The sequence below is a fragment of the Pipra filicauda genome, unplaced genomic scaffold (genome assembly GCF_003945595.2).
Source record: "Pipra filicauda isolate LSUMZ 115617 unplaced genomic scaffold, ASM394559v2 scaffold92_size2517590_pilon, whole genome shotgun sequence".
In the NCBI taxonomy this organism is placed as follows: domain Eukaryota; kingdom Metazoa; phylum Chordata; class Aves; order Passeriformes; family Pipridae; genus Pipra; species Pipra filicauda.
Window position 1 is genome coordinate 1,917,928 of NW_024105120.1, and position 25,797 is coordinate 1,943,724.

Consider the following 25,797-nt stretch of genomic DNA (forward strand, 5'->3'; position numbering starts at 1 on the left):
GTAGTCAAAGTGCTCAAACATGAACTTGGTTATGAACATGATGTTAACATGGAAAAACAAATTAGAAAAAAAAAATCAGAAAAGTTCATTACTCAATGATCAGTAGAATTAATTTTGACACATTTTAGTGGTTTTTTTTGCAGTTGTCTCATGGATTAGAGTTGTGAAGAGAGGGCAAGGGATACTGTGGGTATGGTATAGTAATCTAAACACCTGTATAGAAAGGAATGTCCCTGCACATGTTGTAGGCATATTCAGACAGTAATTTTAATGAGAACACCTGTCTGGCATTTCCAAAAGCTCTAATTTTTTTTGCAAATATGTTAGGGCAGTGAAATTTGATGGACTGCTCTGTTGTTGAGTAACATCTTGGTACTTTTCAAAGTATAGCATAGGGCAAATCTTCCGGGTATGTCCTTTTACAAAATCTCATTAAATGGTGCACAATTTACAGAAAACTTCAAGTAGTTGAAAGAATTAAAATTAGAAATTTCTACATTATTTACTTATTCATTTTACCAAGTAATGGGTTGATACAAGAATGGTCTACCTGTAAATTGGAAGTTTTTATTATCCACTGTCTTATTTTTTCCCAAGTACTATTGTAATGGCATCTCTTGGAAAAGACCTTGAAGCAGATTTAACTCTGCATACTGAACATAAATAGTACACTGATGGTGCTCAAAGAGCATGACTAAATGATTTTTTCCAATTCTGAAACATAATTTGGAGCTCTTTCAGCAACAGCTGTTCCTAGAAGAATGATAAGAAGAAAGACGTGTTTTATCCATATCACACACTTGAAGCCTGAGTCTTGATCGTAGCAGAACTTTCCCATCTAGCTTGGTTATCCTTCTGCTTCATCAAGGTACGAGTTGGTGAATAACTGCTCTGTTGTGTTAGCCAAATAAAATGAAAAAAAAAATATCATCATCATCATCATCACACTTTTGAGTAAATTTAAATAGTGATCGTTTCTCTATGAATCAAATTCACAGTGTCACTTATTGCCAAAGGGTATTTATCCCTCAAAAAAAGTTAAATGTTGGCCATGTTAGGAACAATAGTAGCAAAAACATAAAAATGAAGGCTGGGTTTGAGATTTTTACAGTTTACTTTTACGTTTTGCTCTTTTTTGTTCTAACTTTGCTGAAGTTTGTTCTGATCCCACACAAATTCCATCTTCCACCAAACAAGGTAGTCAGGTTTTTTTTCCTAGTTTTACAGATGTATATTAGATGCTGTTTCTTCCCAGCAACAACAAAAAGTAGATAAAAGACAATTTAAATTGAACAGAAGACGTCCAGGAAGTAGAAAAGCTCCCATGTGATTGGAAAGAATGCTCTTGTTTTCCTCTGGGAACTACTTATTGGGCTTTTTTCTGCTTTGAGACTTTTGCACTGCCACATAAGATGCCTTAAATGCAGTTTATTCTTAGTAAATCAGTGTTGCTGAGGATGAATTCTTTTTTGACTGAAAGAAATCTTCCCAAAGAGATAGCAATTCAAGCCCAGTCTAGGAGACTGTTGACATGTTTAAGTGGGTTTGATTTAGGACTTTTAATGTTTTTAGATTAACTCCGAAGAGAGTTTCTTCTTCCTCCACTTAGGCAGGTGAATTTGAGTAACTTCCAGTCGATTTCAGTGCAGTTAAAGCAACAAGTGAAAAGATCTTCCAAAAATCTTCTAAGGTAGTGAATGCCCATCACCTGTCATGTCATACTGTCAGCTTTTAGCAGCAGTTGATAATGGATGGTAGCTTTCTTTATTGTATGCAGATGTGTGAACACTGTTGAAAAGTGATTTGAGGATGGATTTGCCAAGACTCAACATTCTTTTTTATCCACCTCTCCTCCCACAATACTTTGTTAGCTTTTGAGAAGGATTTTGGGATCCTGTGATAGCCCTTGCCAAACTGAAACTAACCTTTTTTTTTTTAATTATTATTTTTATAGACAGCTCAGCTTTCTGAATCTCTGCTCCTTCAGCATTGTGCACCTCTTTAAAAGGCCAAAGCTATCTAGATCCTACCATTGTGACTTGGTAATTTTAGGCCATTTTGTTGTAATAAAGTAGTCATAATGCCATTACTGAAGTAACTAAAAATACGAAGGGGATGTATTGGTGTGTCTTCCCTTTAAAATCTTGCCTTTAGAGTCTTGCATAACTCTTCTGTTACGGGCACAGTCAGCCTCCCTCTTGCAGAAGGCTGTCGTGTTCAGTTTGACAGCATCAGTCTGCATTCTCTATTTGGCTTTCCAATTTCGTTCATTATATTCCCCCTCACTCTGTTCATTATATTCCCCCTCACTCTGTTCATAACGTACTATACCATTCTGATTTGCTAACCTGCAGTGTTCACTATGTTAAACCCTCTTTTGAGCATGTTATGTGTGATAAAATTATAAAAAAAAACAAATCCAGGAAATAAGGGGTGGGGGACATGGACACATACCCCAAAAAGCTCAAAATTAGAGTAGTTTTCAAAAACTCGTATCCTTATTCAGTTTTTTAACAGATATACTGGGTTTGAGTCCTAGGGAACTAGGCCAGATTTTCAAATCTGTATCTCTAGGCACTATAATTGTGGAAATCTATCCTTCAATCCCTTTGGGGCAGGGAGTGTCTTCATTAGCACTGCAGCTAGAGAAACTGTTAAGTATTAATCTGTACTAATTGTATTGCTGAACATGCAAGGACTCAAAAATCCCCAGTAATGGAACTTGGGAAGATGTTCAGTTTGTGTTCTGCCTGCTTTTTGCACTTTAGACAATCTGAAAAATTCTTTCTGTACTACTGTGCACTTTACAGTTACATAGAGTTCTTTATCTATATATTTGTATATAAAGTTATATAGATATTCTTTGTAGTTCATATGTATGAAAATTTGTTGCTGAAAACCTATTGTATCTAGTGTAGCATTACTCATTTTTTACTCTATGAGTTATCTACTTGGTTTCTGTGTGAGTAAGAAGCAATTCTTGATAGAAGTAGTCACAGAAATATTTTGAACTTGTCGGCATCCATTTGATACTTAATGATTTTCATTAAACAGCTTTGAGTTGTGTAAATTCAATTTCTGTGTGGGTGTTAGAGATGAAAGTTCTACATTGCACTGTGCTATGTAGGAGTTAGTCACCACAGTGGGCTTGTTAAATGCTGGGGTGTTTCTTTACTGTGAAGTGGGTCAGAGCAGATGATGAACCAGCATGAGGGAGTAAATAATTTCTGATTGACCATATTCCAGTATGGTGGAGTTACAGGAATCCACTGGTGTACTGATGCAAGTGGTAAGTAGCATGAGGACGTTTCGAGGTATCAGTATTAAACCCAGGTGCAAACTGAGTTTCAGGCAGTTTTCTTCCATTTTGCTCTGTGAAATTGAAGTATCTCCTGTTTCTTAAAAGCTTTTGCTTTTAAGAAAAAAAATTGTATTTGAACTGTCAGGATAAAGTGGATGACAACCTTGTAAATACAAATACACTTGAATCACGACTGTGACTAAGAGAAACTTTTAAATCTAATAGAATAAAGATTCTCACAGTGACTCTCACATGTTTTAATACAAATGCTTATCTAGAGATAAATTTTGAATAGCTATGGCTAATCTGTTTAGAGAGGAGTTTGTAGATACCTGAATTTGAAAAGCTATTTAACATTTGGAAGCGTTTTTTTAGAATTTGACCATTCTGAGAGACAGGGGTTTATCGTCTTAGCTCTTGAATGATGCAGCAGATAATAGGATTAAATTCTGTCAAAAAATGTACAAATTCTGAAATCTTGTCAGAGTTAGCAAACTGCTGCATTTACAAGGCCAGGGAAAAAGGAGGATAAGACTAAGAAGGACCTTTCTTTTTCGAATCTTAAATAAATAAAATTGGTAGGCTTCTTAGGTAAAATCAGTTTCTTGATACTGAAAATGCTGCTTTTGTATCTGTCACATTTTTCTCATAGACTTTGCAATTGTTGTCTCGTGTTTGCAGAATTCCTTTTATCAAAAATTTCAAAGGGATAAGGTTGTGTCTACTGAAAACTATGTTTTCTGTGGGTTTGGGTGCCAGTTCAGTATCCCAGTGAGGCTGGGTACTAGAAACAGATTGATTACAACCACTCAGTCATATCATGGGTTCATCTACCTCATTCCTTACCAATAAGGGTACTCATTCTAGTAATTCTATTTGCTGAGGTAAAATACTCATATCTATCAGTAATCTTTATGATAATGTGTAAGGCTGGTTGAAAGCTGCGTAGGAAAAGGGTTCCAGAGTTACTTAAGAATTTATAAATGTAGGTAGAGATTTAATGCTGTTCTGTCAATTTTGAGCTACCTTATTAATTTTTTTCTCACTTAGGTATTAAAAAACCACCAACAAACAACTCAGTGGGTACCTAATTTGTCCTTCGGTATTTTTACAAGAATAACGGTTGGCTTCTGAAAGTGTTGGGTGTTCTGGTGAATGTGACATAAATTTTTTGATTATTCTGATGAAATGGAAAACTTGTGTTTCCAGGGTATTTTTAAACTATTTCATAGGAATGTAGGATTAAAGATCATTAAGTTGGAGAGAAGTTATTTTTGGCACATACTGCTGCTCTTTTTTCATCATTATTTTTCTCTTCCTGCTTTTCCTTCTAAAAAATACCTCCTACTCTGCATAGTTTCTCCTACTTGTCTTGCCAGCCTATGTGCTCTTTCCAGTTCAATCTTTAAACCTCATTCTCCCAAATGAGGCTCTTCAGATTGCCTAGGATGATTCCTGTGAGGGTCTCAGACTAGCAGACTTGGTTTGTAGGGCTGTCTTTGTGTGTGCACCTGCATGTGGCCTATTACCCCTTTAGTCTTTAGGGGGCTGGAGTGGCAGAATAGAGTGAGTGACAGAGGTTTGTGTCAGCTCAGGGGCTGAGCTGGGAAGGGCAGAATGATGGCTTACCTGGTAGTTTTCTGCCATGGAAGGAATTCTTATGGGCATCCTCTTCCTAGCAGAGACTGGCACTGAGTCCATTCTCCCATTACATCCCCACACAACCACGGACCCAGGTCTTGAATGACCTGATGACTTTGTGCTTACCTTGTGCAGAGTGAATCTATGACTGATTTCTCTGTGGATCCAGGACATTTTTTCTGAATGAAGAGGGCTATTAGATCTTTATTAAAAATAATTTCTAATGCAGATAATTTGTACACATTTGACAGCAAGCGAAATAAGGATGAGTTATTCCTTTGTTGCTATAGAAAGCTCTGTAAGACTTCCTTACCTACAACAGAGATTTGGATGGCAATCCTGGCACTACTACCTTCTTCCAACCTTTCCCTACCTCCCAGGAAGCTGACATTTTAACTATTCAGAATGCAATTGATTTTTTTTTTTTTAATTCCTTAACTATACTGTTGTCAGGGAGGCTTAGAAAACATACAGTGCCTGCAGAATGTTTCCAGCAATAGGTGTTAGTCTTCTCCACAGCTTCATTACTAAGAATAAGCTACATCTTCATAAATCCTTTAAAACTACACTGTTTCTTCTGGCAACAGGGCTTTTTTTCATCAAACTGCGAAGTCTGGTAGCATTAAAATTTTAAACTTTATATCTACTTAGAAAAGAAATTATGTATACCACTAAGTTTGCTCAAGAGCCATTTTTAGTATTCCTGGTTTTGCGCTTCAGTGACTGACATCTTAGTTTTCTCTGGTGCTGTCCAATGCCCCTTACAGTTCTGGGATTTTTTCTAGACAGATATGAGAAATAACTTTTATTTTGGAATGATTAGACAGGATCAGTTTGGATGCTAAAAGTAACATCTCTGGTTAAGGGACTGGAGATTATTAAGGAACTGGAGCATCCTTCATTTGAGGAAAGGCTGAGAGAGCTTGGACTGGTCAGCCTAGAGAAGAGAAGGCTCAAGGGAGATCTTATCAATGTGTCTAAACACCTAGTGGGAGAAATGGAAGGTGAGGAAGCTGGATTATTCTCACTTGTCCTATGGAATGAAGTTAAACACACACGAAATTCAATCAGAACACAACCCCCACACACAGACTTTTTAGCTGTGAGGGTGGTCAAACACTGGATGACTTAGGGAGGTTGTGAAGTCTGTCCTTGGTCAACACCCAAAAGGGTGCAACGTGCTGTGACTGACAGTGGGTGTGCAGGGAGGTTGGACTCAGTAAGCTTAAGACTGATTCCAAGATCTATATGCCAGGGATTTTTCATGTAACTTTTCAATAAGAATTTTGAGGCTTCTTAGAGCTGTTAGTGATGGGTTTGCTGTGGACTCTACTCATGTTCTGCATCATATGTGGGTAATAAGGTATCTGTTGATACTTGACTATTGTTGATACCTTACTTGTGATCTAAAAATTCTCCAGGATCTCTAAATAATCACCTTATAATTATATCAAAATTAGACTGTTTAAAATTATTGCCATCTCTGTGAACTCAAGCAGTTTTAGGGAACTTCCACCCTTGCGTCATTTTCAAACCCTTATGAGATGCACACTAAACACACCATAAAGGATTTAAGAGCAGCCTGCATTACCTTCCTTTTTGGGAAAAGAAGTTTAGCTTTGACTAATTAGTTTTGTGAATGCTCTTGGCCTGGATAATACCTTATTGGTGCTCATTTTTATGGATTTTTGTATAAGTGCAAAATTATGTTTACTTTTTTTCCTGTATATTCTCACAGGGAATGCTTACTAGTGGGAATGCTTGCAAAATGCAAGCTTTAAGTAGAATGTTTACTAAACATTTATCTGCAGCATCGGCCAGGAATAAAATTGAAATGGACTTTTATCCTGAGCTGAAACTCCTGCCCTTTTCTCCACAAATAAAAGAATTTGGATCAAAGACAAAATAATCTGAGGATGACTGTTAAGTGATTAGTGCCTTTTTTCCAGTAGGGTGGACCTGACTTCTGGAGTGACAGTGGACAGGGACCTGACTGTAGTGGCACTTGAATGTAAAATGATGTATGTAAAATACAGAAATTACCTTTCAAATTATCTTTTGTCCCCTCTGCACCTGCTGTCAGGAAAATCTCCCTTATTTTCAAACCAAGGTTGGGACGGTTTGAGTGGATACAAGCAGATTCTCAAGTCTTCCTCTCTCTTGTGTAATAATTTGCAGCTTTTTGTGGTTTGCAGCTGCTATGTTAGAGGTGGACAGGATGCTAAACCTGTGGATCTGCCCCGTGTCTGACCTCTTTATGGTCCAGTGCTCTATGGAATTAAGAGGGGCACTGGCACCATTTCTCCTTCAGCCTCCCTGCTGGGTATGTTGTGAAGGAAATCAGCAGTGATGTTTTTGCAGAACGTGGACGAGCAGCTGTGCCCTGCCACTGCCTGCCAGCCTGAGACTGTCAAGATAGGTGTGTGCTTTTCAGATCCTGACAGGGCCAGAGGTTGGCTTGGAGCTGCTCAGCGTTGTCAAGGCTGAGACAGTCGGGACGTGCCCAGGAGCCAACCTGCAGGTATGTAGGGACCTCTTACAGTTCAAAGCTTAAATACCTGGAGACTCTGAATACCTCCAAAGCCAGGTAGCAGATGTGTGGGGGCGTAGAGTATTCTGTTTAAAACCCACTCGTGGGTATCTCTGTCTTGTTGAGAGTTTACGCTCGACTTTTTATTGTCACTTTTTTGCAGTTGGTCTTTTCTAACCTTAGCCTGGACTGTAAAACACTTCATGAAGAATTGCCTGGAGGATTCCTCGCATCTCTTTCCTTGCGTGTCTTTCTCCTTGAAGATGAAGTCACCTTGTAATTCCGAAAGGGTATAGATTATTTGGAAGACAAAAAGCAAGCAGGTGATTTCCAGGATACAGTAATCATGTAGTTCATGCTTCTTGTTGTGCAGAATGGTAATGGCTAAACAGACATGAAGCAACTCTGTGTTGTTAGGCCAATAATATATTAACTGAAAACACTTTTAATAATTCAAAGCATGATAGCTCTTGACATTTTAGGCTTTTATGCTCTAATGGTGCTGCGTTAACTGAACATTTGTCTTTCGAATGGCAGTTGTTAAATACATCTCTGAATACGCCTGTGGAAATAATTGCACTAATACTTTCATGTTATAAAACATTTCCCAGGGGACTTGTTTTTAATCCTTATATGTGGAAACGGAAGTTACATAAATAGAAAAATGTCTAATTAATAGAAGACTAAAGTCATCCTCCCCTTTTAAACATGTTAGTTATAGATGTACTTAATTTTGGAAATTTTGAAATGCATTTCCTGGTGTGAGTTTTGACTTAAAAATGAGGTTCCCCTGAAGGCCCTGAGAAAACAGGAATTCTCCTAAATGCAGCAGCACAAAATCCCACACAGTAGATGCAGCATAACTAGCAGACTGACCTGAGGTGTTTGGAAGGACTTTACTGAAAACAAACAAAATGCTTAAGAATGCTTTTATTCATTGTTTTACCCCTACCTCCTGTGGTTAATAAAGTTTCTAGTCCAGTTATGGGCACTTTACTTAATGTGATCAGCCATATCTTTTCTGTGTTTTTTGCCCGTTATGTGGAATATGAAATTGAAATGTGATAAATAGGCATTTTTAAAATTTAATCTCTTTCAATTGTGCCAAACAAGTTAAAGCTTTAATCTGAAATCCTGTTGCTTTTAAGATTGATTTCTGAGGGATTGAAAGAGCGCAGAATTTCATTATGATGGGTTAAGAAGAATTTGGGCTTAGTGTTCTTTGAAGACCAGAATTCTTCACAACTAAGAATTTGAGGATTGTTGGCTGTAGGATTGTAAATGAGCTGCTTTAAAAACTGGGCTAGCACTGTTTTCAACTTTAAGGTCTGAACATGTTCCCATTGAGATGAAGAGCAGCAGTACCCAGGTCATCCTGGATTTCAATCTCAAATCTGCCGGGGGTCTCTCCACAGAGACAAATAAAGGATTTTTTTTCCCTTTTCCACCCCCCTCCCCCTTTTAATCTCTAACTAATATTCCTTTGTACAAAGGCACTGAAATAATTTAAGATTATTTCTCTGTGAAGAAGTCAGATATGTCTTTACATGTGTCAACACATCAAAATTAAGGCAGTTTCAAGATAGTATAGTAACATGTAAATAGCAATTTTTCACCCTCGAAGAAACTTCTGCTAGAAATGAGAGTGTATTTATAGTGTAAGGATAAAATTCTCTGTCTGGGGCCCTGCTACTCTGTAGAAATCATTAATGTCTCCCCTTTTAGATATGACTCAAAATACAAACTGGTGACCTTTTGTAAATCTGTGAGATAAAAATTTAAGATAAAGTAAAAATTATAAACCAGTATCTTTGAGCTCGATGTTGATATTGAAGAAACTGAAAATACAAATGTATGTGCTGCTTTAAGAATGTTACATCAAAATGACATCTAAGTGGTCACAACAGCTACAGTCAGTGTGGTATTTTTCACCCTGTACTTTTCTCATGGTTGAGATACATTTTTTGAGAAGTTTAGGAGTAAAGGTTATTTCTTCCAAATATGCGAGTAAACAAATGCGGGATTCTCATGGGAGATGGATTCCTTGAAGCTCTTCCTCTGACACAACCTTTAATCTGTGAGCTTTTATTATTTCTGGACTCTCATTTATGTGAAAAATACAAATATATATATTTTTCAATTCCTTATAATTGGGTTATACTTTGCCATCTTATACAGTTCCCATGCTGTTAAAGTAATCTTAATTTATTTTTCAGAATGACTGTTTCACAATCCTTTGAGGAGTAAAGCATTGTCTCTCATTTGGATCTCTAATTTAGGTATTAATCCAGAATTGCCACCTTTTCAGACAAGTCTTACTTATGTTAGAACATCTCCTTTTAACTACAGCTTCCATGCAGATTACTTATGCATTTATCATGCATTTCCTGACTAGGAAATTTAATCATTACAGGGTTAAAAGTGATTGTTCTGGATTGCAAAAATCTATTTTCCCCTTTGATAAAAAGTGTGTCTTGCTCTTCTTTGCCTTGACTTTGAAGTACGTTTTAGTCTGGTTTCCTTTGAGACATGTCAAAGAGCGTGGGTTTTGTTTTGCTAAAAGGTGACCTCTGGCATATTTGAGGGATTAGTGAGTTCTTTCCATTCTATTTTGTGCAGAGGACCCTCCTTTTAGGCAGGACCTCGCTAGTAATTTTCAGCATTTGACAGGCACCTGTGCAACAGGAACCAATAGTGAACCAGGCTGTTGTTTGGGATCTCAGCAGAGAGGGGGGTTAAAAATATTGAAAAAAAATGTACAATCATACAGGTCAATCATATACTGCCCCTACTTTGTTTAAAGGCCATGTTCTATCTCTTTTGAGCACTATGCATGGAGGCTCACACCTTCCTGCCATGCTCCCTTGGGGCACGTTGTGGAGGTGGTTTTGGTGTGGGTTTTATTATAATTTTATTTTTGGGGAGGTTTCTTGAACTTCTGTGAAGTTCAGTCTACTTTCTCATACTTCCCCTGAGTCTCCATCCTTGGCACATGTAAATGAAGGGACACAACTCTTCTCAGACAAATGAATCTTAAGGCTGTTCAGTAAGACAGTCCAGCAATAGCTTTACTTGCAAGTTGAACTATTATCTGTCTTTTCTTTCATGAGTTACTGTTGGTAATATTGTTCGCTACTATATCTTGATGTGATTACTATGTTACATTTTTACTTACAGAAGAAATTAATAGTTTTATTCACTTGCAGAGTCTCATGGGCAACAGGGCTGTGACCACAGAGTCACTTAACTTATAATTAATTAGAGATCTAGCTCCAAAGAAGTTTATGTGAAATCCTTATTGCAACCTCTAAAACTACAGCATTCTTTAGGTGTATTCAGGTTAATGCTAACATCAGCTAGCTTGGGTGGTAACAGCAACATAGTTGAGGGACCTTGAAGTCTTGTCCAGACTGCACAACCTGCCAGTGAAACAGGGTGGATCACTCCCTGCTGGGGTCTGGACTCCTGTAGCTGGGCTTCCACCCAGGAGCCTGAGAAGCTCAGTTACAGCTGCTCAAAGCAGCTGTTCCACAGTGAAGAAGCACCCTAAAAGATTTCAGGTTGTTTAGAGCTCTTTCTGAAACTTGTTGTCTACTGTAGCTGCTGGACTGTGTTGCTTGACTGCCTTTCTATATTTTGCAAGGGAAGCTTCCCTCCTTGCCAAGCCTGAAAGTATCTTGTAAAGATGCATATGATGACATGGATTTGGAGTGAGGCTAAGCAACAGATGAATTTTCTTTACATATTAGAAAAAAAGTCTGTCTCTACAGTGTTGTAAAGTAATACTGCACACTGAGGATCAAAACCACATAATGCTTCACTTGACAACTGGTATAGCAGTGCATAAATGCTCATGTCAAAGGAAGCAATGTATGTTGTAATGAAAACAGATGTGGCAGACTGAAAACTTTGAGGCTTGGCATTTGTGTTTCTTTTCATCTTCTTGTGGTATTGCTGATGTATTTTTTTACATTTATTTCTGAAGACATGGAAAATGTTAGGAACCAGCAGCATATATTTTATTTATAAAACCTGAAGGAAATTGTTACAAGTTCTAGTTGTTTTCTGTGAGCTTATGTGGTAAAGAAGGTTATAGTTCAAAGAAAAACAGAAATCTGTTTACCATTTGCTGTCCTTCTGATTCTTTATCTGGTATTTTAACTTAATGCTCTATTTCTGGGATAGTGAGAAATCTGTGAAAGAAATTACAGCAAGTTTATTTCTTCATTAGGTACTCGATATGGCAATATTGGGAAAAGGTGAAGGGGGAGATGGTATTTAACTCTGTTTCCAAGAGACTTAGACCATTTGTGGTTTTCTAAAATACCAACAATACCAAAATAAATTACAGCCTTGGAATAGCAGTATCAAAATCGATTTCGATACGAATATATTTTTGAGTGTAGTAACATATAGTAAGTTTTTGTAAGGCTTCGAGCTCCTTCCCTCCCTCCCCCCCTTCTTTCCTCGTTTCTCTCACCAGAAAACTGAAGGTCAGAGCATAAATATCATTAAGAGATTGGTGTCATGAGCAGAATAGTTTTGAACAGAAGGTAAAGAAGACAATTGAGAATCTAAAGTAAACAGAAAGAGCTCCGCTTTGCTGTCACTAGACTACTGCAGCATCTCTGAGAGTTTTCTGTGCCATTAGAGGCACAGTGTGCTCAGTAAGGAAATGCAGTCTTTTTTGGAAAAAATGTGTTTTCATAGCTATTTGAAAAAGATACACAGAGGCACATGCACTCTCAGATACATTTTCAAAAATTAAAGGAGTTTAAAAACATTGATCAAGAGCAGTTTGTTTCATCACTTAAGGAACCAGCTTTTCCTAGCAAAGCTAGAATTTTTTTTCCATGACCTCGTTGCTTTTGTGTAGCTGAAGTTTAGAGCATGGAGTTGGTGGAAGTCAGTTATACACAATTGTAAATAGAGCTGGAGCATGATCGAGAGTGCTGGAACAGATCATCTGACCTTAGTAAGGGATCAGTGCACTACCAACTGTAAATAGCACTGAATGGATGCTTAACTAACACATGCAACTGTGCATTCACTTCTGCAGTGGAAATAGGATGTCTGTGAGCTGTATGTTGATCCAGTCAGCCTGTTTCACGAGCCTCTTGCATCTCCTGTACTTAAAGTCTATAAGTAACTGAATAGCAGAGGTATAATATGAAATATGCCTGCCCTAACACATCAGAAGAACTGAAATCCCTGCCCAGGGAATGCTGGTAATGGCAATGAAAAGTTGCAGACTAAGCCTTTGCATTGTTAAGGAAACTTCCCTGTGCTACCATCCCGGAGCTGCTCTGGCAGTCACAATCCACCAGCTGAGCAGGGACTGAGGCCCCTTGGCAGCTCCACACTCACACACAGTCAGACCAGATTTCCTCTCCGGCTCCACCCGAGGTTTCCCATGGCAGAGTCTCAGACATCCAGGTCCTTCAAATAGTTTTATCTTGGTGCAATAACTAAGTAATGAAGTAACAGTTCGAGCTGGTGCCTCTGTGGAGGGACCCCAGAACGAAAGAAGCCCTGGGCTTTTATACCCTCACAGTCTAAGCAAGGGAAAGTGTGGTGGTCTTCGGCTCCTGCCGTGTCTCCCGGTGCCCCTTCACTTGGCTGTGCCACAGGTCCCCGTGCCCTTTGTTATGTAAAGTGTCAGCAGTTCATGACCTCTTGCCTGGGGCTTCTGCCCCCCCAGAGCTCACCCTGCAGCTCCCACTGCAGCTGCTCACCGAGCTACCTGCATTAGATGTATTCCTCAACAGCATTCATTTAACCTTCTGGGAGGAAGCATAAAGATGCAGTTTGAAAGGGCTCTACTTACTGCTCTAGTGCCATGCAGGGCTTTCAGTAAAACACAAAAGACATAAAACCTAAAATTTCTTCAGTACCGCAAAAGCAAGAGTGGGCAGAGCTTGCTCTGAAATAGATCACTTCTGATTTGCACAGTGGTAGTTCTGACCAGATTTATCACTTCATCTGGAAGTAGGATGATGAGTGCAGCTGGCATCTCAACTCCTGGGCAGGATCACTTATCCCTACCCTCCATCAGCATACAGAATTTCCCCCCCAGCAGCACTCATGTATCTTATTTCAACGACTTATAAATAATCATGTTCTTTTAGCTGCAAATTAAGTGGGTAATGATTGATGTTTTTCTGGGCAGCATATTGATATATTATTTACAGTTAATGCTGCTAATATTGGTGATGTTTGTGGGTTTTGGGGTTTTTTTGGTTTGTTTCTCCCCCCCAACCTGTATTTGTAGGGATGCCGTAGAGATATCTTTTTTTATGCTTCATTTGGTAAGATTTCCTTGTCATCTCTTTCTCCTTGGACTGTTGGTGGAAATTTTCTTCCCACCATTAATTACAGGCATCCCTGAAGGATACTAATTGTTTTATGTATGTGCATTTCCTTGAAAATATAACTAGGTTACTTTAAAAACCAGCTGTATGTTTCAGAGAACAGATATATTATTTTTTTTGAAGTCTCTTGTCCCCAGAGATGGGAACAGTGATCTTGAATCTTATCTTAGGTCAGAATCAGTGGATCTTTACTTATTTGTATATGTGTTCCAAATATAATCTTCTCTTCCATAGAGTTTCTTGTTATTGTAGTGCTTAACCAAATCAGATCATCTATTTTGGTCATTACAATTAATGACTGCCCCTCCTACTGCATACCCATTGAATGACTGTGCAACTGTGCCCTCATTTTGTAGTAACGTGGATATAATAATTTTTGTGGCTCCATCCTTTGATATTTAGTGTTGTATGGTGAATTTTTTTGGGAGTCCACATTGCAAATTGTTGTGGGAGCAACTTCCCTGTTCTGTTGGCCCCTGGGTGCAGGGACTGTACCTGTCAGCAAACTGAAGCATTCCTGCTTCATGAATGAGACAGCCAATTAGTAGTACTTAAGACAAACCAATTAATAATATTTATTATGGAGCAGTGTCAGGCATGCTCATTAACACCATTCTGTGCTAATAGCAGCCCTCAAACCTTTGTCTCCTTTTGCTTTCAGGCATGTTTTGCCATGCAGGGAACACAACACTGTTCAGTTCTCATCCCTCTTGCAGTTCCATTTACACTCCTAATTCAAAACTGTGGCCAAAACTTTCGTCTATGTTCTGAAGTTGGATTATTCCTGAGCTTTTATGTGTGCCTAACTGAAGATATTCTTTTTCAGTGTTGTGTATTCTGTGGAGGCAGAAGAAGTAGTGATGTGCAGTATCTTCTCTTATGCCTCCCTGCCATCCACAGCACACCCCAGGGTGGAGGAAAGCAAACTGTGTAGTGTTTAGTGTTCTGCATATATCACAGGTCTGAATGTGGTGTTCTCTTATTTAATGTGTCCTTTTGCCCACTAAGGAATAGCTACACCTCACTTAATTAGTTTATCAAGACAGACTGTACATTATTATTTATAAACTCAGTTGCTTTGGGATAATGCTGCTGCTGCATTTTCAATGAAATGGAAAAAGTTCCGAACATTATGTTCACATATATATGTGTGTGTGAGACACAGGCTTTTCCCATGCCCCTTGTCTTCAGATACTACTAATTTTCTGTTCTGTTCTGGCAGTGTACAAAATAGTGTGCCCTGGAGACAACAGGGCTATGGAGGTTAATTCCTGTCCTTTGCCAGCCCCTTGGAATCTGTTTTGATGTGGAAAATAGGAGGGAATGAAGCTGTGGGAAATGGTGTTTCTGTCACTGGTTAGAGAAAGAGCTACCTTGAAAATTGTCATGTAGGCTAATACACACATCGTGTAAATCCAGAGTATGAGAAGACATTCACCAATGTGCTGTAGTTTTCCCCACCAACAAAAATAAACAATGCAGTTTCAATGCCATTTCCTAACTTTTGGACTAGTCCTTGGCTTCCTTCCCAAACAACCCTGTGAACTCTGAGCTGAGGATGTCCTTCATTCCCTCTGCCCATGTGGTTTGTTCTGGCTACTGGATCTTTTTTCAGTTCTGGGAGATGCTGCATCTCCCTGTTTCTCAGCCAGATTAATTTCTTGTGTCTCCAGAGGTCATAGTGCTTGGAGCAGAGTGCTGAGTGCCTGGTCAGAATATTATAGCTTGGAAGAAGGCAGATGATGAATTTCCAGGCTATTTCTATTTTAGAGTTTTGCTTTTGTTTCTTTGTTTTGTTTATTTCCCCCCTTTTTATTGTTATATCATCATTGGGATTTTTTAGTTTTTCTCTCTGAACTCTGTTCCTATATATAAGTAATGTTTTCAAAAAATTCTCCCAGATCCCACGAATGGGAAACCGTGAAGCAAGACTCTCCTGTGTTTACATAGCCTGGTTTTGAGGAAACAGTAGCCAGTCTTTCCCTTGTATTGTTATTATGTGGGCACTCATGCACACAGGAGGATGAAAAGCACGGCCATTGTGTCAGTGCAGCACAGGGAACAGTGAAATACTGACTGTGCAGGACTTGAGAGTCAAACATCCACTCGTGAGGTTTGTGTTTACAGCACACGTGGTTTGTGTGCTTCATAGTGCTGCTGGAATGTACAGGATAATATAAAGACATGACTGATAGAGGAGGGAGCACTTGTTTACTGGGATTCATGTAGGAACACTGTTACAGTTTTAATAGTAGAACGCCAACAGTAATGGAAATGAAATAATGATATTCTTATTGCTTTTATTATTTTGGGAATAAGTGTTGAAGGATAACGTTGATTGAATCTTGTTTGTTTTCAAGCTTTTTAAATGGTGAGACAGTTTCATATGTAGACCACAGGATTTTGCAAAATACATAAGTATTTGTGAATATATTCTAGAGCAATTCTTTTTCTGTGCAGCCTTTCTTACCGTGCTGCACATCGTGACTACTCTACTGCTTTCTTGCCTTCTTTTCCTTTATGTAATATGTAGAGGATTTGTTTCTTCCTGCTATCTTAACTTTTTTCCTTGTTGATATCAAAGCATAAATTATTCCTAATGCAGTTCTTCCTGAAACATTCATTGTGCACGGGTAGGCTTAGCAGAGGTGGGATCACCAGGGGAATGGATGACTCAGGCTTTTACACACTGAGTCAACAGTCACAACGAGTAGATTCATATACTTCTGGCGTGTAAGTACAAGCTGTCACTTCATTTCCCTGAGTTCTGTTGATGGGTTTTTCCAGAATTAATTCAAGCATAGTGAAGTATTGAAAAGTAAAGTGACCTACGTATGTGGTGTGTTTGGGTGTAGGTTATGATGGAAAATGCGCTGCTGTTGTTACCCGCTGTCACAGTGTTACATTTGCAGTTAAGAAAACAGCCTTAGCCTGCCTTTCATGGTTGTATTTTCCTCAGTTTCTTTTTGGGTAGTGTGCCAATAATGCCTAACAGATGTGTTTAAACGTATAACATATACTGGTCTAACATATACCGGTCTTCTGCTTTCACAGCCATGTGGTGTTTCACAGTGTCCGAATAGCGTTGACTGTGTTTTTGAGAAGACCTAAGATTTTCAGAGGTACTGCCAATAAAATAGTTCAGAGGGCAATCATGCAGCATGGAGCTGTGAAACTTGCCAGGCTGTGAACAGGATATAGCAAGCTTCTGTTCTTTGACATCAGCTTAAAAGTAGTCCCTGTGTTTTGTTAAACATTTCACTTGGGCTGTTTTTGAGGGAAGTGATGCACTGTAGCTTAAACTGACAAATTCTGTGTCACACCAGATCGTCAGTTCTCTACCAGGAATAACCTTGTTGAATATCCTGCCTCTGACTGACAGGGTAGTTGTGAACAGCAGTTGCCCAATGTCACAATAGAGATAAATAATGCTATCATTGAAGTAGATGCAGGTTTCATTTAATTTCATTTATCCTTCTGTGCTGGAGTCTCCCAAAGAGTTCTGATGCTTTCTGCTGATCCTCCCCACCAGAGATAGGCAGATGAGTTATCTTCCTGTCAGTGCTATCCAGTGAAATTCAAGATCATGCTGTGAAGCCACCTTTTTACAGGAAAAATGATCTAATGACTGGATTGCCTTACTGTCACAAAAATGAATTGTCTCCTATGCTCAGATATCACCAAGATGGTGACCACTTAGTGCAAATCTTCTTCCTATTGTTAAAAGTTTCTCAATAGGATAAAAGCCTGTGCTCTTGGCAGCTAAAAGATTTAGTCACATCTAGATAACGTATTTGAGACATGGCACAACTGAATCTGTTATTTGTAGGGGCTTTACCTCTGTTCATCATGCATTAATACTTTTTACGAGAGTTCAGCTGTAGGGTTCCTGCCAGAGTCACTGGTGGTGTTTTTGGGGGGCATCTAATTTTGTTTTTACTAAGTTTCTATGTCTCTCTGCTTTTCCTTTTCTGTGTATTCCATTAAATTGTGAGCTGGCTAGCCTTCCTTTGTGGTGGGCGTGAAAAGTTTGACTATATCTCTGCGTTCCAGCTTCTGATTGTGAATGTGAGCTCTCTTGCCATTCCTCTGAAACTGTGCTTTACTGCCCTGTCTTCTAAAAACATGACTACAGAGTGCAACATTTAAGGATTGTGTGGTGACATAAGATCAGGGTTTGTGGGGGAAATGGCTGTATCTGGAAATTTCGCTGCATCCGTGATCAGCTTTTAGAAAGGACATAGTTCAAATAGGTGGGTGTCTGTCCAACCTTTTGTGCTTTAGTAACTGTATTTCAGTAAATCTACTCACATAATTCTTCAGGTCATGTCAAGTAGTGCTAATATTTAGTCATTTTAATAGTGGGGTCAGTCTTAGTAGGAAGGAATTGATGGCAACTTGCTATTTGAGTCTGGTGCTCTTCCATAAGCTGTTTCATAAAGATTTCATCGTGCACAAACTTTTATGCTTATCCCATTTTTTCCACCAAATTATCACAGGATCAGTTTGAGACTATGTACCAAGAGATTTAATTGGCAATTTGGACTAAAGCAAACACTTGAAATTATTCTCTGAAGGTTAGATTTAATTGTTTCCTTGTCCCTTTTAACTGTTACAAAAGAGTGGAAAAAATGCTTCAACCAGCTTTCCTTTTATTTACGCAAACAGCAGGTTCAAGCCCAAAGGAAAAAAAGGTATAAACCAAGCTGAATTGGCCTTTTGTATGTATCAGAGCTTTTCTAGCTTGGCTTCTCGTCACACCAAGTTTGCTTGCTGTGAGGATAATCTGCCTCACCTTTTAAAATGTTAAAGGTCAGCCTCACTCGAGGAAGCCCCTGGTTGGCAGTGACTCCTAGAAAATATCCTCAACTCTTTCTTGACAATTAACCTCTCTGAAACTGCAGGCTATTCTTTGCTTCCCTCAGGCTTCGAAGATCCCAGTGTAGTTTGTTGCACTGTGGAAAGCACTGGGTAGATCCCACCACAGTGTTCACTGTTGCATACTCCTTAGTGAAGAATGGAAGGGGGGTGGGTTTTGCTTTAAAGCCAATGCATGCCCCACTACTCACATGTCCCTTCTGCAGAACAGCTAATGGTGCATTTATTTCCTTCCTCCTCCTTTTTCTTTGGTGCTTTCATCCTTTCAGTTAGAAGGCACAAGGTGTGTTAGTCTAAAAAATGAACTCAGTCACCTGCCTGACTCTGAGCCCAGGATAAAAACGAATCATTAAACAAGAACTGAATTCCTCTATTAGGTAGAATGAGTTTTAATAATGATGCCATGTAGGCAGAATACAATTATTCTCATTTACATGCCAGTCACTGACAAAAGAATTGGTTATTTTACTGTCTGCTTTTAGGTATGTAGATTTATACCCAATAACTTCTTCTGCTAAGAAGTTCATACTGTAGTAACAGACTGTATAAACTAACCCAATCACTGATAGCAATTAGCTGGTGTAGAATGTGTTTAAAATGGTCATGTAACTGTGAAAACTGTCAGACAAGAGAGGATCGAGTTAGGCTGCTAAGAAAGATTTTGTGGGCAAATTAAAGGAGCGCTTATGTAAAATAAACTACCATTGCAGCGCGTGTAAGTGTGTGCGTATGCGCACGCACGTTCATATAGTGGAGCCCGTGAGCCTCTGGCAGGGAGCTTTGCAGAAGCTGCAAGTATTTTTAGTGGAAACGAGATCTCAGTTCAGTTCTGCAGCATGTGACTTCCTATTTCTGTAAGTTACTTCCAAGGGACTTCCTCTGTTAAATCGACTTGTCTCCGGAGATTTAATCTGGAGCCGGAGCACGGTCTGCTTTGTCCTGTGCCTGTGACAGCTTTTTTCCCAGAGTTTTCTTTTGAGTATTTTGTTTTTTATTTTGTACTGTCTCCAGCATGCAAGGATCTAGTGGCTGCTACCCGTGATCGGAAGCTGAATACGTTTATACAAGTCTCAGTGGTGCATCCAGCAGAGCACATTTTGACGAGGTATTCAAGCACTGAAATCGTGGAGGTGAGACTCTTTCTTATTCAATTAACGTGTTGATTAATGAATTGCTCATTTCTTCTTTAGAAAGTGAATGAGAAATAAAACAAGTTAGTGCATAGTCTTAGGTAGGGCAAGCACACTCAGGCTGTTAGTAAAGCATACCTAAGTGTTCCGTAGTTCTTGGCATTTAACCAGGATAAACAGAAATTAACTTGGCTTTTCATGAAAGCTCTGTTGTTCCAAGTAGAGGCATGGAGAATATTCCAGTTCTCCAGACATAGGTTTAGAATGAAACAGGGAATAGTTGCTCTCATGAAGGGACAATGCAGTGCAAAGTAAAACTGAATTAAGAGTAGCAAGGAGTTTGTGAAGTATTTTTAAATTGCAGGAGGACATAGGTGTGTTGTGTGATCTGTTCTCCAGTTTGTTTCTTGTTCTGTTTTTTTCCATTAGAGAGTTGATGCTTTTGCAATTTGAAAAATACTACCCTCCTTCTATAACTTGGGAAAAGAATGTGTGTACATAATGTCTGTGACTTTATATAAAATAATTAGCAACTTGCATCATGTATTACAACAACAGGCTGTCTGAGGCTGCTCTGCTAGTCCTCGCATTGCCCTGTAAGCATCAGTGTCAGAAACAGCAAAAAATGGTTCAGGGAAAATTAAGTATGAGCAGGCAATGTAGGTGTAACTTGCTTAACTTATCAGAGAGACTCATTAAGAACAGGGAAGGCTTGTGGTAAACACACACATGCGATTTCGCCAAAGGCTTGTTTTAACTGTTAAATACAATGAGAATGTTTCATGAGCTCTTTGTGTGATTTACTTTTAACCAACTACTAATTAAATTATTATGCTTTCAGCCCTCAACCATCCTGAAACTGCTTAATTCAAATATCATGTATCTGATCAGGATGCTTCATTGCAGACTGTCTGGAATGATGTCGTGCAGAAGATGGAATAGATATTTTTTTTTTTATTTTATAGAAGTTGATTCATTATCTAACACAATGTCCTAGATCTCAAAGCATTTCTGAATTTGTTTTGTCAAGGCTCTCATCTTTGTAGTTAAATTTTGGAGGAGAGGAAGGCAGGGGCACAGAAAGTTATTTTCTTTAAGATAAATTATCTTTATCATGCACAGGCCTTTTTTTTACTTAATAGAAAATTTAAGGATACGTAAGCCTCTGGTACTCTTTGGAAATTAAGTATAATTAAACATTAAAAAATTATAAACAACATTTTGTATGATTCATGTAATTGTATATCTGAAGCTATGATATAGTTACTTCTGTGTACAGCTTTTAGATATAAATCATAATGTTAAAAAGCACAGGGATGTTAATTTACTGCACTTCTGCCTAAAGAGGGGTATTTTAATCCCCGCTCCACTAATCAATATCCTTAATGTAATACAGAGAGTCTCTGTAGCATTTATATGCACCTATTATTTGACTTAATGAAGATCACTCTAGTTTGTATGTGCGTGCAAGTTATGTCTTTAGTTCATTGAAATTAAGATGAAATTGCGGTGCTTTCAGAAAGTGTCGTGGGAGTAAGAAAGGGTTTGGTTGTTACAGGTTGTATTCCAGATACTGATATCTGCTGCTGAGCTGTTTAAAGACATGTTGCTAGGCTCTGTTTCAGCAGCACTTAATATCTTTTACAGTTAAAAAACTTTCCAGAAGGTTGTTGTGGTTTTGTTTGGGTTTTGTTCATTTGTTTGTTTGTCTTTAAAATTTCCTGTCAAAGTTTTAAACTCGTCTGGTTTCCTTATTGATTGGGTAGCAATACTTATCTGTTCCCATCTTTCTGCTGTAGACAGCTGACATCTTTTGGGTTTCTGTACCTCCATACTGACATACTACACATTGCACAGCTGTTACCTTACTGAATGTTTACTCATGTTACACAGGGTACAAGAGATCCGCTGTTTTTGACTGGTGTGACATTCCCACCGGAATACCCCATCTATGAGGAGACTAAAATAAAACTGACAGTCTATGATGTCAAAGATAAATCTCAAGACACGGTAAGTGCTTTGCCTCATTTCTTCTCCGAGTCTTACCAAGGAAGATTTTTCTTGCCATGTTGTTCCTTGGCTCTTTTTGGCAAGTTTGCAAATTGGGGAAATAGGTTGATATAGAAATTGGTTGATATAGAAATTGGTTTTGTTGTTCTTTTGTGCCGAAAATCTACTTTATCTTTTGTTGCTGTATTAGAGAATAGAGAAAGAGAGCCATGCACTTAAGATGAACACTTTGCTATTGGCTTTTTAGTTGGTTACGTGAATCAACACAGGTATTCTTGGCAAACAAAAATTGCTCTTGTGTGCTTGTTGAGGGCAGAGAACATATGGAATAGACTGAGATAACACCACTGTAAATAATTTTTCAGAAATACGTTTCTGATAGTATTTTACTTATATGCCCAAACCAGAATGACAGTAGAGCCTGTAACCTGATGTTTGAGAGAGATAATCATATTTTATTTTAATCCCTTGTGTGGTGAGTGGCTTTTCTGTGGCTGCTGCTATTATTGATTTGTAACAGTCCAAGCTGTACCGTGTCACTGCTAAAGGTGAATCCTTTGGGGTGCTGGTGTTGTACATTTTTGGATACAGAGTCAGCTCTTTATTCTTGGAAAGTTACGTGCTTGAGATGATATATGGAGGTCAGTGGCACTATCTGAATGATTTAACTGCCAAATACAGACCTTGAAAGCCACTTTATGTGCTCCAGGTGATCTAAGACAGCCTTACAGATCTAAATGTCATCATAGGACCTACAGGAGAACTGTTTTTCTTCTGTGGCATCTGGAGTCCAGCTGATAGTTTTCCCTTGGGCATCAAGAATGGCCCTTGACACCTGTACTTAATTAGCTGAATTGCTCTTTATGTATCTGTAATTGGCACCCAGTATGATTAAAGATTGTTCAAGCTTATGTCATGACTGTATATGTGTTCATTATCTATAAGAAGGAAATCAGAGGCATAATTTTCAACTTGAGACTGTCTTTGAACTGTGGACAAAAGTGAAGTTCTACGTTTAGAGAACTCTTAAATTTTTTTTTTGATAGAAAATAGTGGATATGTTTGTTTAAATTTTCAAGCTTTTTGAGCAAACAGGTTGGTTCTGTCTTCTCACTGTGCTTTTTCTGTGTAAGAATAACGGGGAAAGGGCATTACCGCGCATTTGCACAAGGAATTTGTTTTAGTTTTTGGTTAAGGATTAGGCTACAGGGGCTTAAAATGGAGTCTGCTGTTTATTAAATAGAGTTGTCAACTCTGAACAGCTAACAAGAATTGAGTGAATGGAGTTTGATTTTCTCCATTCCCTTCCAGTTTCATTGTGGCTGACAGATGATGGAAAGTAATACCATATCTGTAAGGGAAAAAAGTGGACTTCATAGAGCTGTCCCTGTACTACTACTTTTCTAGTTGCAAACTTGTTACAGAGGAGAAGATCTAGCCTAGAGAAGGAATATAGTTTGATAAGCTTTTTGCAAGCCTGTAAGAACTTTTTATAACTGTTCCTTACGATTGTAGTACAGGACTAGAGTGTCTCCCAGAGAATCCCATTAACATAGCTCGTAAGTCACGTGAGAGAATACCTTTCCCTTATGTCATAGCATTTATATCATTCCTATGTGAAACATTTTAGATCTACAGTTTATAACTACCTTTTTGTAGGGCAAATATTAATCCCATCTCTGGTTTATGTTCATTGAGTGTTTTACTATTCAGGCATTTTAAAGCTGCATGTAGGTACGAAAAAAAATTAGGTAAGCTCTAAGATTTAAATCAAGGTGGACTGCAGCATGTGTGAATGACCCCAGGCCATCCTGGTTGCAACTTCATTTGTGGCAATATTTGGACTTCTACTTACATCCTAGAATGTCAGCAACAATAAAACTAATAGCTTGACTTTCTTACCTATAATTGGAAGCTATTGCACTATCTGTTAGTTTGGGTGACTTTTTTTGAGCCTGGATGTTTATATATATATATATATATATATTCATAAAAGTCAGGTTGAATGAACTATAGCTTGATACCCTTGCCAACATAACTGCAACTGGACAGACATCAATGCTTACTTCACGACCCAAGAGATGGGTTGTGTCCCTTTGACATTAACACTGCTCCAAGTGCTGTGGCTTCACTCTTCTGATTATCCAGGCTACAGTAAAGCTGACTTTCTTGTTCCTTAAAAGCTGCTACCACAACTGATGGCTGCAAAATGTAGCCCTACCGTTCCTCCAGGCAGACAGATAAACTACTTGGGGGTGGAGGGGAATCCAAGGTTATTAGGTATGCCCTGGTCTTCTGGGCTATGCTTCCAGATCAGTCACCAGCTCATATAATTGAGCATTTAGGGCAGAAATAACCCTTGTATCTGACTGCAAAAACATTTTGCAGAAATTGGGCAAAAAGCTGCAGTAATAATTCCCTCAACATCAGGGCTATACTACTGGTTGCTTCCATTAATAAGCTCAAAGCAGCTAATATCCCTTGTCACAAATAAATACTTTAACTTGTCTTATTTCTCTTGTAATAAAATGAAACTATAGGAAGTGAATTCTGTGCATTAATTAAACTCAGCAGGATTTTACTGCCACAAATAGAAGATTGTAGATAAGGCAGGGAAAGGGCAGTGGGTACATCACAGGGTAAAGCATTTTCTTGTTTGTTGCCTAAACCAGGCTCCGTCTATACAAGAGAATTAGGTCTCATTTTAAAACCTGCTGGATTTTTGTTATAATACGAAAATAATTAAATATTACTTGATTTGTGCACACAGGTCATAAATGCTGAAGTGAAGGGGGATGCTGACATGTTATTTATTGTGCTCTTTAAAAAAAGATTTTAATAGCCTTGCAGTGCTGGTATACCTGAACCAGAAAGTAGATAGTTAACTTCACTCTTGCCTGTCATTTAACTTACATTATGTAAGAAGTGTGGTTTAATTATATTGAAGTACTGTGCAGCTGGGATCACATGCACCGTGCTTGACACACTGAATGTTCTGACTGCACTTTTCACTTTTTATGCATCTCTGTCTGATGTTCATCATAATTATGTCTTGGCTGTGTCAGGCTTTCTGTAACTGAGGTTTTCAATATTATGAAACAGATTTTTTTTTTTTTTTGCTTGTTTGTTTTGACTAGTCTACCTAGTTGATCAAGGGAAGCCAGTTGATATAATGATTTTGGATTCAGTAAAGCTTTCAATACTGGCTCTCAAAGTATCCTTCTGGACAACACATGGTTGGATAAACACGTCATGTAGTGGGTGAGCAATTGCTCGTGGGTCGAGCACAGTCGGTAATAGTGAATGGGGTAACATCTGACTGGTGACCTGTCGCTTGTAGGGTTCCACAGGGCTCTATTTTGGACCCTGTGCTTTTCAACATCTTCATAAATGACTTGGATGCAGGACTGGAAGGGACACTAAGCAAGTTTGCAGATGAGACAAAAGTGGGAGGAGCTGTTGACTCCCTCAAAGGAGGGAGGCCCTGCAGAGAGACCTCAATCACCAACCATATGGAGCTCAACAGGGGAAAGTGCTGAATTCTGCACCTGAGATGGGGCAGCCCTGGATGTATGGACAGACTGGAATTAGACGCTGGAAATCAGTGCTGGGAAAGGGACCTGGGGGTCCTGCTCAATGGCCAGTTGAATATGAGTCAGCAGTGCCCTGGCAGCCAGGAGGGCCAACCCTGTCCTGGGGGCATCAGGCAAAGCATCACCAGCCAGTCGAGGGAGGGGATTGTCCTGCTCTGCTCTGCACTGGGACAGCCTCACCTTGAATATTGTGGTACTTTTGGGCACCACAATATAAGAAAGATATTAAGCTCATAGACAGTGTCCAAAGGAGGGCCAGAAGGATGGTGAAGGGCCTTGAGGGGAAGCCGTGTGAGGAGCGGCTGAGATCACTGGGTCTGTTCAGCCTGGAGGAGACTGAGGG

General features: G+C 38.9%; 1 protein-coding gene across 7 annotated transcripts in view; it reads left to right on the top strand.

Moving 5' to 3' along the window:
* Positions 1–25,797, top strand: part of INPP4B (inositol polyphosphate-4-phosphatase type II B) — a 371,943-nt gene that overhangs the window by 179,114 nt on the left and 167,032 nt on the right. For all 7 annotated transcript variants that reach the window (XM_039391277.1, XM_027729659.2, XM_039391278.1 and 4 more), the window contains 2 exons: positions 19,733–19,851; positions 21,745–21,861. In XM_039391277.1, coding sequence (XP_039247211.1) covers positions 19,733–19,851; positions 21,745–21,861 — 236 coding nt within the window. The remainder of the gene's footprint in view (positions 1–19,732; positions 19,852–21,744; positions 21,862–25,797) is intronic.